This window comes from Chrysoperla carnea, chromosome 1 (genome assembly GCF_905475395.1).
Source record: "Chrysoperla carnea chromosome 1, inChrCarn1.1, whole genome shotgun sequence".
NCBI lineage: Eukaryota > Metazoa > Arthropoda > Insecta > Neuroptera > Chrysopidae > Chrysoperla > Chrysoperla carnea.
The window spans coordinates 40,169,913-40,183,057 of record NC_058337.1 but is presented as its reverse complement, the minus strand read 5'-3'; the positions used below and the strand labels follow the sequence as shown (position 1 = coordinate 40,183,057).

Genomic DNA, 13,145 nt, shown 5'->3' with positions numbered 1-13,145 from the left:
CTGTAAACAAAATTGAAAATATTTTCCTACTTAACTTATGTTACCTACCTAAAATTAATTCTATAAAACACCAATTGACCAACAAAAAAGACAAGATATTTTCCCTATGTAGGTAGTAGGTTGAACCTTCTATTCGCCAATTATCCCTTACATAAAATGAAACAATCAATTTATCCTTATCACATTGAATGCAGGTAATTAGTTAGTTATATTATATCCTTTAATATAATAATTAATTAAATGGATCTAAAATATATATATTTATGTGTTAGTAAGTAGGTATATGTACTGTATATAGTCTGTTTCATAAGTACCCTTTCATGAAAAGACCAGCTCAACATGAAATTATATTTTTGCATTCAATAACGCAAAATGATAATGTAAGAAGGTAAAGAGAAAAATAAAAATTACTTAAAGAAAAATTTAACAAAGAACGAACAAGGAGCCCTGTATTTTCCGGAATCAAACTTTCTCAAACTATGAATTTTGATCGTCATTGACGAGTAGATTAAATATCTTTGAAGGGACAAATTCGTTAAAACTCGAGTTTTTAAGGTCGTTCAAAATTTACCTATAAGCTATCATGTATTTGAAACACTGAAAGACTTTTCTTCTAGTTTTAATGATATCTAATCATAAAATCACCAATTCTCCAATTCTGCAAAAATACAACTTTTTTTACTACAATCTATGACAACAAGGGTTGTATGAATTAGCTACTCGTTACTTATATCCTGATTGAAAAATAGACTCTTAAATTAGGTCCAGAAAGAAATGTTACTCGTAGCTACTCAGATTTGGTAACAGCCTTTTTTCTTATGTTTGCTAGATGTTAACTTCTGTTTTTCTGTGCTTTGATTGATGCGCCTAAACTTCCCTAACGTTAAGTTATTCCCCTAGCTAACAATGTATGAGGATTAATGACTGATATCTATTGGTTTAAAACATGAAAGCATGAATTTACTATAAGGAAATCTAAGGTCTTTTTTTGAAAACTTTTGTTGCAAATTCAGAAGATTTCTCTCCCAATTAAAAATAGAACACTAAATACGAATCCTATGAATCTATTCATATTTAGAAAACATATTTAGCTATTTTATGAGAAACAACTTTCTAATTTAAATAAAACTTACATCTCTTCTCAGTAACTTAATAGTATTATTAATTACGAACCTGAGTTGAGTTTTCAATACTACTACTAAATTACCATGTATTGTCGGACGTTGGCTAACATGGCTTTCCGTGAATCACGATTATAGGCACGTGAATCAGTTCAGAAATCGATAAATTCTGTTTGTTGAGGACTTTATAAACATTTCTCTTTTGCGTCCTCTTGATTTTTTGCCGGTGATTTTTCAGTAAATACTAAATGTTCTATCGACTGCTGTCTAATCACATGAGCCGAATTGCAATTGCCTTAACCAAATTATACTTAATAAAAGTCTTTTAATACCAATACTATTTAAAACTGTTTCGTTGGATATATGTTCAGTCCATGGTATCTTTTAATTTTACGCCAGATCCACATCTCAAATGCTTTCAACGCTGACTGCATTCGCTGTGATATTGTCCACGATTCGCAGACGTATACTAAGACAGACCATATAATAGCACTTTATCATCCTCACTTCCTATCACTTGTCACTATTTGACCTAAGTATTTTTGTTGGTGAACTTGTTTTACATCGGTGTTATTTAATTTTAAATTTAATGTGATGTTGGAGCTTTTGGACAGAATCATAAAAATTGTCTCTTAAACATTCATTCAAGGCCAAAAAGTAGCACTCGTGTATTAAGTTCGTTTAATAAACACTGTAGATCTAGTTCATTACTCGCAATTAAGAGAGAGTCATCTGCAGAGCGTAAATTGTTTATTATCAATAACCAAAGTTAAATTCAAGGTCACTTTATGATAGCCTGACCTTTTCGCTCCAAAATGTTACAACACATTTTTCTGTAACTAACTTCCCTTAATAATATTTCTCATTTAATATTGACTAAAGACTTATGGGTCAGACTGTTTAACAATTGATATACAATCAAGACCATTATTATTATTCGGGTACATCTCATTGTTATTTGGTCGTTGGTTAGTTGTTTGGTTAGATGATGGCTTGGTCAGTTGATCAGATCATTTATATGTATGTATGCATGTATATTGTATATATGTATTTATGTACCATATTAACCCAAGTTAAACAATTAACCAAATATACGCAATAGTATAACAATCTCTTTACCTTAAAGGCATATTCTACTAAATACATAATATGTGTGGATATAGATTTGCTATGATACAATGCAATTAACCAAACGCAATAAATTAAGAAGGATCAAATGGTTATGCTTCAAATAGAGATTTTAAAAGTAAGAAGGAAATTTTTTTAGGTTTTTTTTTTCAGCTCAAGTTTAATTGATTTAACTTAATAATAATAATTCTACTAAAAAAACATGTTTACAACATGCTGACGGTGATAATTCTACAAAGGGGGTGTGAATATGTTTCCATTCTAGCATCGCTTACAGTAGCCAGAAACAAAAGAACCAAGCAAAATGTTTTAGTAATATCGTCTTCTGGTTCCTAAGTGTCAAAATTAGTCGTAATTAAAAATATAAAACAAATGCACATGTTTTTGTGAAACAAAATTACTCAAAAAAACGGATTTTTTGGTCAAAAGTTGATATAAAATGGCTGTATAAAAATAAAATAAATACAAACAATTTGTACAAAGATTTAAGACTAAGATTAGTCAAATAGATTTTCAAAATCTCGGGAACATATATTTACCAATCCTTATTCATTATTACCTATCCTTAGTAAGTATAATAAGCCAAATAATTTCTGGTAAAAAATATAATAGATGCAATAACTCATCACAGTCACAGCAATGGCACTTATCTAAATAGGTAGTCTCTGAATTTTATCAATGTATCTAACAAATTAGCTCTCAAAATATTGGGGATGTCACTGTATATTGAGACCTTGCTATCTGTAATTGAGACCTTGCGAGCTTTTATAAAATCATTTCACTTTCATTTCTTTTCAGATTGTCCTCGGTATCTTAAACTTCAACTTTAAAAAAAAATTATATTCACTTTTGAATTGATAATGCTGTTTGTAAGACTTCAAAATCCCAGGCTTACAATCCGTTTTGTTTTGTCCAATTCTAATTTTTAATTTTTGTTTAGTCTGATTTACATAAGTTTAACCATACGAGCATGGTATTTTATACACCAGGCATGACCTATCACTTCTAATTCAATTGAGTCAGTCATTCTTTTACATCCGTAAATATGTCAACGTCAAAATCTAAAATATGTCAACGTCAAATCCATTTGGCCATAAATTGAACTACCGCAGATTTTTCAAGAACGAGTGAGCCAAATACTGCTGTTATTTGGCTTTCATGCAGGGGAGAGATAATTATTTAACGACTTAGTTAAATGAATAAAACAACTAGATATTAAAAAAAAAAATTTAAAACATTGGATAATTCTATTCAATCCCTACCCCTATCCCTATATATTATAAATGTGAAAGTAAGAACGTTTGTTTGTTTGTTTGTTACGTTTTCACGCTAAAACTAGAGAATGGTTTTTAATGAAACTGTACAGCAATATAGCTGATATATCAGAATAATATATGAACTATAAAGATATAAAAAGATATATTAAAAAAAATTAAGAACATAAAACAATTAATTTTAATTTGACATTAACCATTTTTTAATTTTTACAGAAATCTTTAATTTATGGTTCAAAATGATGATTATAGATGGATCAGATGTATGATCATCATTTTGAACTATAAATTAAAGAATTTTGTAAATATTTAAAATAGTAAATGTCCAACACCAGTTTTAATAATATAAAAATAAAATAAAAATGTGAAACAAATCATGGCCAACTATTCTGATATACTCAATGAATTATGACTATTTTACATTTAACAAAATTGAAAACTGTGTATATCAAGAGAGGGTGGTGGAGGCTATAAAGCGGCGGTTTTTACTTTTAAGCCCAGTGAAGCGGGCGGGTATCAATCTAGTTATCAATTATTTTACTTGGTGTTACTGATTATTATCTTTATAAAATTTTATTTTAACAAATATAATAATATATGTTTATTTCAAAGTATACTTTCTATAACTGTTGGTCAATAGATAGAAACAAACAAACAATAAACTTATTAAAAATAATAACTTCAAAAGATAAAAAGTATAACTCTGACTATAAACAGAATATACTTTATTCAACGATCGTCTGTTCTTCCTACTCCACTCAAACACAAAAAAATATGTTTGTTTCCGGGTAGATTATAATTTATAATTAAAATTTAAGGTATAAAATTATGTGTTCCTTTGACAGCAAGTATTTAAAATGTTTTTATGTACCTACATATATATTGAGAAAAACTTATTTTTCTTTGTAACAAATAACATAATTTTACATTGTTTTTTTTACTCCCGCTTACTGTTTTTCTCTGTTCTGCCCTCAATAATAATAGTAATAATAATTTATAATCCTTGTTAATTAAAAGAAAGTTAATACTAAGTGTAAACAATTTACAATCTTTCTGTATAACGTTCGCTTCATTTTTTTTTCTTTTTTGTTATGCCGGATCCACACTATTGGCTTTGGTTAAGAATATTTCTAAGAGATTCTTAAGAAATCTCGAGTCCATTTATCGTAAGGGATCAGATGAAATTTATATGTTAATCTCGCAATAGGGTATTCTACTATAATTGAAAAAGTACTTCAAAATGTTGATTTTGCTAAAAAAAGCCACCAACAATTTATTTCGGAAAAATACATACGCTTTCTTGCCAAAAACTTTAAACCTTTTTTTGAATTTTAAACCTTTTTTATACTGTCAAAAACGCGGGCGTCCAAATTGATGACGTAATATCGGTATTATTATACGAAATAAAACAGATAAGTTTGACAGATACATTCATAGACAACTAATTATAATTAAAAAAAAATACAATTTATTATCTATGGATATATTATACCTGTCTACACTGAACTAACTGATACAGATAATAGTCTGGTTCACATGTACGATTTTTTCTAACATACACGATTTTTTTTGTATATTCTCGGAAAATTATGAAATAGGTGTCATTCGATTCGTAATTTTATGTAGAAAGTTTACTGAAAAATCCGAAATGGCGCTGAAAAAAATTGCAAAAGTTATAAACAATTAAGTGAAAAAGAAAATAGGGGGCTCAGTTTTTTTTTTTAATAACTCAAAAAATATTGAAAATTTTCAAAATCTGAAAAGAGAATCAAAAAGATGAAGAAATTTCTTAAAGTAAAGTTCCGACTGCCGGAATTGTATCTCTAATATTTATAACCTTTACAGAGCCCTGGAAATAGCTCAAAATACGGCAAGTCTGGCTCTCGTGCGCGTTCTGTCTCTGAGACCTACTAACAATAAAAATTATTTAAACATATAAAATATGAATATTAAGAAATAAAATAATTAATGTAGTTTTGAGATACATGAATAAACAATAATCCGTGATTTAAAAATTTCTATCCCAATTTTTCCATTAGTTATGTAATTGTTAACTAACAATTGTTTCTATAATTATTAAACTTAAACCCCAGAATTTTTTTCCCTCCATGAAGTTATTCTTAATAGGCTTACAAATAAATTGCCGTTTTAAAAATTTGATTTTTCAATTTGTTATTAACATTTGAAAATTAACAAATGGAAAAATTTTTTTTTTCTTAATTTTCGAATTGTTTAAATTTTTTATGGTTTAAATTTTCGTAATTTTCCGAGAATATACAAAAAATCGTATATGTGAACCAGACTATAAGTTGGACAGGTATATTCATAGACAACTTATTATAATAAATATAAATATTTATTATATATGGATATATTATACCCAGCTGTCTACACTGAACTAGCTGATTGTCTATGGGTCATACCAATATGACATCACAGCAGGGCTAACCCGCGTTTTAGGTCAGCGTATATACAGCTTAAAAATTACGATTTTTAATTGTAATATTATAAAAGAAAAATATGCTTTTATGACTCGAAATATTTAAGTTTATTTTTACATAAATTTTAATTTTTTTCAAATTTCTTAATTTATTTTTCACTACTGAAAGTACCCTATTAGACAGAGAAATTTCTTAATATAATATCATTATGACGCTCTAGATTTAAAAAATATTAATAATGTTTCCGTTAAAAAGTTTTATAAAGCACTTTTTGGCTTAAAACCAGCATTTATTACCATTCTTCTATGTAGAAGCATAAATTATAAATTGTTTTCAACGTTGCTTAGAGTTTTGTAACAGTGTGAAATTAAACAATAAAATTAATGAGTTTATAGCAGGTGTAATAGGTTAGTAAATTTTAGGATGGTAAATAGTTTTAGTATGTTTTCTTCGATATTTTCGAGTATGCCCTTTACGTTGAGTGCGAGATTTGCAATTCGTTGTCATTGTAAAAATTTTTTGCACCATATGTTTGTAAGATATGTTCCGTTGTTAAGGATGTATGATATGTGTTACATAAGAGTTGAGCTGTGATCAATTCTCAGACTGTGTGTGCCACTTCATATCTGCGATTTATCTGATTTTAGGTATTCCAGAATTAAGTATCGAATTTTATTTTGCTTAGCTTATTGTAGTGTAGAGGAGTTTCTTGCCAGGTTCGTGTTTTTTTTAATAAAGATTTTGGATTGTGTTTTATAAGATCTTTAGTTGTGACATTGAGAATATACATTGTTTTTCAGCAAAGCTAGTCCATGCGGAGTTTTTAAAAGGAGTAGACACATTTACCGATACAATGTCAAAGTAGCTGAAACAATATTGGATCCATTTAAATAGACTTTTTTTATTTCTTTAAGTAATAAGATAATCCTTTATGTATGAAGTATCTGTTTCTATTTATAAAGCAGCAAAATAATGAGTTACACGTCTACACACAAACAAATTACATGACTATACAAATTATTTATTATTTTGTTGTGTTATAAATAGATATTATACTTTATTCTTATGAGATATTTTTATTACAGGTAATAATCTAACCAAATAAAAAAGTATATTTAAATGGATCCAATTATAATATTATTTCAGCTATATTGCCATTGTATTGTAAATGTGTCTTCTCGTTTTAAAAACGCCCCATTGACTAGTTATGCTGAAAAACTCTGTATATGCCATTAGTGAGAGCTTCTTTTGCTGCTTTATCTGCTCCTTCATTACCAGTTATATTGACATGTCCTGGAACTCAGATGAAACAAATATGTTGATTTTTCATTTCACGGTATAATTTCTGGGCTGATTGTATGACTGATGATATGTTATATAAGTTGTTGGCACACTCAGAGATTCATTCACTTTTTATTATATTTTTAAGTGATTGTGAATTTTTTGTGGTTTGTCAGATTTTTAGAGATTTTTTAATAGCACTAGAATTGGGACATATATATAGTTATGGCACAAGTTTTGTTGTTTTTAAACAATTTTTTTTAATATTTGAAGCCTCTTCCTTAATTTTGATTCATTCTCGGTGCTGTAGGCTTTCTAATAAGGAAAACTTCTCAAATTACCACCGAAAATGAAAAACATGCAATTTGTTTTAACAAGGTTTGAAAGAAAAAGTGCAAAATATTTTAATTAAAATTAGTCGAAACTTAAAATTTTATTTTAATATTTCCACGCATATTTTAAATTTCAAAAATACGATACAGTTTTTTATTTTTCATCATTTTTAGTACCAACAACTTTTGTTCGAAAGCTCAATTGAATCAATGTTCCTATTTCGGCATACCTTAACACTCCCTTGATAATTAGCTAATTTTTTACATACCTACTCCCAATTCAATTGATTATAAACAACAAAAATTGGTTGACTCATTTTAACTATAGTATTATAGTACTCTTTTTTATCTCCGGACCACGAACTTTTTGAGGTTGAAATATTTTCAATAAAAATTGATGGAAATCAGATGGATTCATTGTAAACAACATTTTTATCAGAAGATAATTGAATAACAAACGCAAATATTATTTTTGTGCGACACTCGAAAGTGGCAAGATGTCCGTAGAAAGACAAATTCCATAACGCTAGGATTAGTGTGGATCTGGCTGATTATAGTGGTTTTCTTGCATGAAGCACTGTAGGTATTCTATAAATTTCTATTTTTGTAATTTTCCTATTATAAATTATATCCACAAGGCATTATTATTATTTTCCTCTATTTTCTTTGTTACTTCTCTTATAAAAAAATATATACAATAAAACAAAAAGTTTTTAGTGTTTAATTCAAACGATTTTCTCCCGTGATTACTATATTTCATCCCTTACGCTATTTTGTGCGCATACAGGATGTTCTCTTCACTGAATTTAAAAAAAAATATTTTAAAAAAAATAGCTGAGGAGCAATAACATTTCATATAGTGATGCCACTTTAGCCGGAACAAAAGTATAGATAAAAGAAAAATTAGTACGGGAACTAAACTTTAGGTTAATTTGCGAATATTCGGTAAATATTCGGATATGGACACAAACCTACTCTTCTTTCATCTCTTCTTTGTCTCTATGTAGGTATAATCCAATTATATTTTGCAACTAGAGTATCTAGATCTTTTTCAGTTGCAAAACATTATATTTAGACCAGTTAACAAATTTTCAATGGAAGGGGTGGGAAGTAATTACACTGGATAAATATGGAAATGTTGGGTATGAGGGAAATCTAATGTTGCCGACACATCATAAATGAAAATAAAAAAAGTTGGTAAGTGTTAAAATTTTTTTAACACTTCTCTTATAGAACAAGCAGATTGGTACAAACTTTCTTCGATTTAATTAGCTTAGTCTATATTATTGTATATGTCGTTGATGGATTAGCCGATTAAGCAAATTTAACTAAGGGACCATTCATTAATAACGCAATCATTGGGGGGCGGGTAATAAACTATTCCTATGCTTATGTGGGGGAGGGATTAAACCCATTTTAACGTAAGATTTTATGATATGAAATTTAATATTAGAAATAATGTATATATATATATATATATATATATATATATATATATATATATATATATATATATATATATATACCTGCACATTTTCAATTCCCTATCTTTTATAGTTTTGGAGAAGATAGAAATCAAAGTTTTGTAATAATTATATATGCTCACAGCAAATCAGTTATGCTTACAAAATAATGTTTCAAACAAACAAGTTTTTAATTATATAAGGAATATTTTATTAACATTTCTTCTATCCCTAACGGCTCACAAAATGGGTTTTACGAGCCCGAATCCTTATTGACATATGTTGCTCATTCTCGATCTTAACCTTTTTTTTACATCCTGAGCACGCTATAAAAATTTCAGCTTGATATTTTTTACCGGCAGACGGATGAATCAGCGCTAATGAACTAATTAAGTGATTTTAGGAACACCTAAGCGTTACAAACTTGGGACTAAAATTAGTATACCTTGATATATATTTCATATATGCAGAGTATAAAAAGCTGAAGGTTCTTAGTTTCGTCTTGATATCTTGGCATGCATGGCAAGTACATTCTGTACGTATATCACGTTGTAAATCTTTTAAACTTTATATTTTTGTTAAATTGTTTAAAAAACACACAGAAAGCTCACACGAAAATTTTATTTTGCTTAAAGATATTTTATAAGTTTTTCTTCGTTAATATATTCAATAAAAAATTCAATGTATAGATAGATAGATATATACGGTGAGTTATCAATAGAAAAAAACTTTTTTATTCGTATATTCTCTTTATATACAAAGAAATGTTCTTATTTTTATGGGGCTTATTTTTTAATTGATGAATTTTACGGTTAAGCCGATAATAATATATCTTCGGAATTATTTTGCTTCTCGATTTATGTATTAATTACCTTCTTGATATATTCTACTTCTATTTCTGTAGTTTTTAACAAAATTTAATTTACTAGATAATTTTTACTTTACAATTTTCGAGATTTTATTTTTCGAAAAACCTACCACTTAAATATCAAAACAAGTTGTCTCGAAAAATAAAACTTATTAGAATTTGGAAATTGAAGAGAAAGCGCAATTAAATTAGGTATTTCCTATAAATTTCTTACTAATGGTAGGTCCACACGACACCAACTTCACACAGACTTCTATAGAATTTTGTCTATTTTGTCTGTGCAAACAAAAGAAACAAATCAGTGCAAACAAAAGGTATAATGGTATGGCAAAATTCTATAGAAGTCTGTGTGAAGTTGGTATCGTGTGGACCTACCAGAAGTAGAATGGATTCATTTGCACTGTCATCAGATTTTAAATCCAAATTGCTGGAAATTGAAATTCAACATTTAATTCACATAAATTCAAGAAGGATATTAAATTCAAAATTAAAACAATTGAGATCCACGCGAATAACTTCCCACCATAATAAATAGTTACAAAAAATAAAAACCCGACCGACTCGACCGAATGTTATGCAATTATTTTCAAATCATAATGCCGTTAGTACGCTTCGATCAAAACTTCAACGAAGTCGATATCATAATTTAATAAAATTAAAAAAAAAAAATTATAATAAAAAAAGAAACGGTATAATTTTTCTAACGGTATAAAAAGTAATTTGTTGAGAAATTAACGGTGTTGATGTTAACAAATGTAGCCAATGGACAACAACTGCCAGTTCTTCTGCGAAATTATTCCGATGATGATATTTTTAACGCATATGAAGCGGGTTTATTTCATAAGTGTCTACCCGATAAAACTTTCACTTTAAAAAGTGAATTCTGTCATGGCGGAATATTTAGTAAAGATCCCGTCTCAATATTTCATGTCAAGAACTGAAAAACTTGTCTATCCTGTTAATCTGAAAATCTAAAACTCCAAGATATTTGAAAGGTGTTAAAACTTTCCCTGCGTGAATTACCAAAATAATATAAAAGCATGGATGACATCTTTTAAGTCCTATTTAACAATCGCTCCCCAAAAACTGAGATTCTGAACCTGTATTCTGACCTCTATTGATGGAAACCTCTGAAAATGAAACAGATATTTTTTATACCTGGATATCTGAGAAATTGGGTAATTGGAATACCTCTATAAATGAGACAAATTTGCAGGTCTCGTGATGTCTTACCTAAGCATTGTATATACTTCTTATTTAAATTGGTATTGATGCCGTGTCCTGACCATGAAACGATATGTTGAAAATTCCGATTTCGAAAATCGGACCCAATACAATAACTTCCTATACTCGAAAGCTTATTATGTATATAATTCGCTTATGGAGAAAAAAACTCCGATAATGAGGCTTCAAAAAATCTTAAGTTAATGATATAGGTAAAAGCATGTTTACGTGCCTACAAAAGCAAAGTCATTTAAACGTTCAAATACGTTTGCTTTTCTTTTTTTTAAATTATAATGTAATCGAAAGTCTTACTTGCGCCCTACTTAGGCGAATTGTGTTTTTTTATGAATCCTTATAATATAAATACTTCTGGTTATAACGTAATTTTTTTTTTTCAACAAATTTTTCAAAGAAACTTATTTTCATTTCTTTGACTCAACTCTGATACCTTAATACTTTTGGAAAGGATTTAGTCTATAGTCTACGTCAAAAATGAAACTCGAACTCAATAATATTTGCTTGATAAATTTATAACATCATGAACTTCTAGTTATCTGTCTGAAATGCACAAAAAAATTCATATTTAACTTAACACTTATCTCAATATTTTCCTTGTGATCAATTTCCTTTTAAAGACGACGCCAATAGAAAATATTCATGAAATTTAAATTTGGTTCAAATATTTTTTTCCGCAAGTTTATTGGCTTGTTAATATATTTTTAATTACTTACAATTAAATAATATAAGTACAAATTCAGTGAGAGAAATTCAAATTTCTAAAACGGACGTGACGTCATAGAATGTGGCTTGTCAGACTTGTTGACATACTGTATGGTTTTAATGACTATATTACTATATGATCATATTACCATATATTTTGTATGGTATTACACCTGTAGTAAACAGTACATTGAACTGTCACCAACTGACAGCTCACATATTAATACGTCATCAACAGAGAGAGACAAAAGGACTGCGTTTAAACATCTCAAAACTGTTCTCTATCATAAATATTCTTTTACACTTAATTACTTTAAACAGTATTTATATTTTTAACTATGTAATAACGGTGTGAACAAAGAATTAAAAATACATAAAAAAATATATATGGACATTTTCTATTCATAATTTTTTGGCCAAAGATGATCGGTATTGCTTCAACCAGAAAAGCTTAGATTACGTGTTCAAATTATTACCAGTTCAAACGAAAGCTACTGCTGGAAATAATTATTTTGAAATTATTTTTTACTTTTAGTTTTTTTTTTCCAATAAATTTTATTAATCCCAAAATTCACTATGTTCTATTTTAATATTAATTAATATAATTAAAAAATATATTATTTCATAATTTATTTTCAATTTGTTTCAGATACTTTATTGCAAATTCGGTAAGTATATATAAATCACCATTAGATGGCAACTGTGAAGTAAGTTGCGCTCATACACATTTTTGTGCTATAACACGAGTCAATTATGATGAATATCAACAATGCATAAAAACAGCAGCAAGTGCATTATCCTCACAAGCACCCAATAATAAGCATTTATATTATTTAATAAATAATCAATTTGTATTAATCACTCTATTATTTTCATTATTTTTAATACACAATACATTCAAACAAATTACCATATATTCTCGATGATTTTAATAAATATTTATTTATTTATGTGAAAAGAAATAAAGAAAAAAATATACCTATAAATTTTTTTAAATATATTATAATTATATGTATTATTTTTACTATTTATATATATACATATAATATAAATAAATAATATTAAATTATAAAAAAAGAAAAAAATACTTGAAAAAATTGAATTTTAACAAAAAAAAAAAAAAATAAGTAAAATTATTTTATTTCTGCATAAGAAAATTATATGTAAAAAAATAAAGAAAATTTTTAATGAGATACTCAGTAAAATTTATTTGTTGTTGAGGGTAAGAAAAAAACTTAATACATGAAGTTTTGTTAGGAATAATAAAATTTTCCTAATAATTTGATTAAATAT

The 13,145-nt window shown here is 27.6% G+C and overlaps 1 protein-coding gene across 1 annotated transcript in view; it reads left to right on the top strand.

The window, feature by feature from the left end:
- LOC123304978 (acid sphingomyelinase-like phosphodiesterase 3b) overlaps positions 1–12,778 on the top strand; it is a 984,284-nt gene extending 971,506 nt beyond the window's left edge. Inside the window, exon 9 of the mRNA XM_044886559.1 lies at positions 12,502–12,778. Within this exon, the coding sequence (XP_044742494.1) occupies positions 12,502–12,778 (277 nt within the window). The remainder of the gene's footprint in view (positions 1–12,501) is intronic.
- The last annotated feature ends 367 nt before the right edge of the window (positions 12,779–13,145 follow it).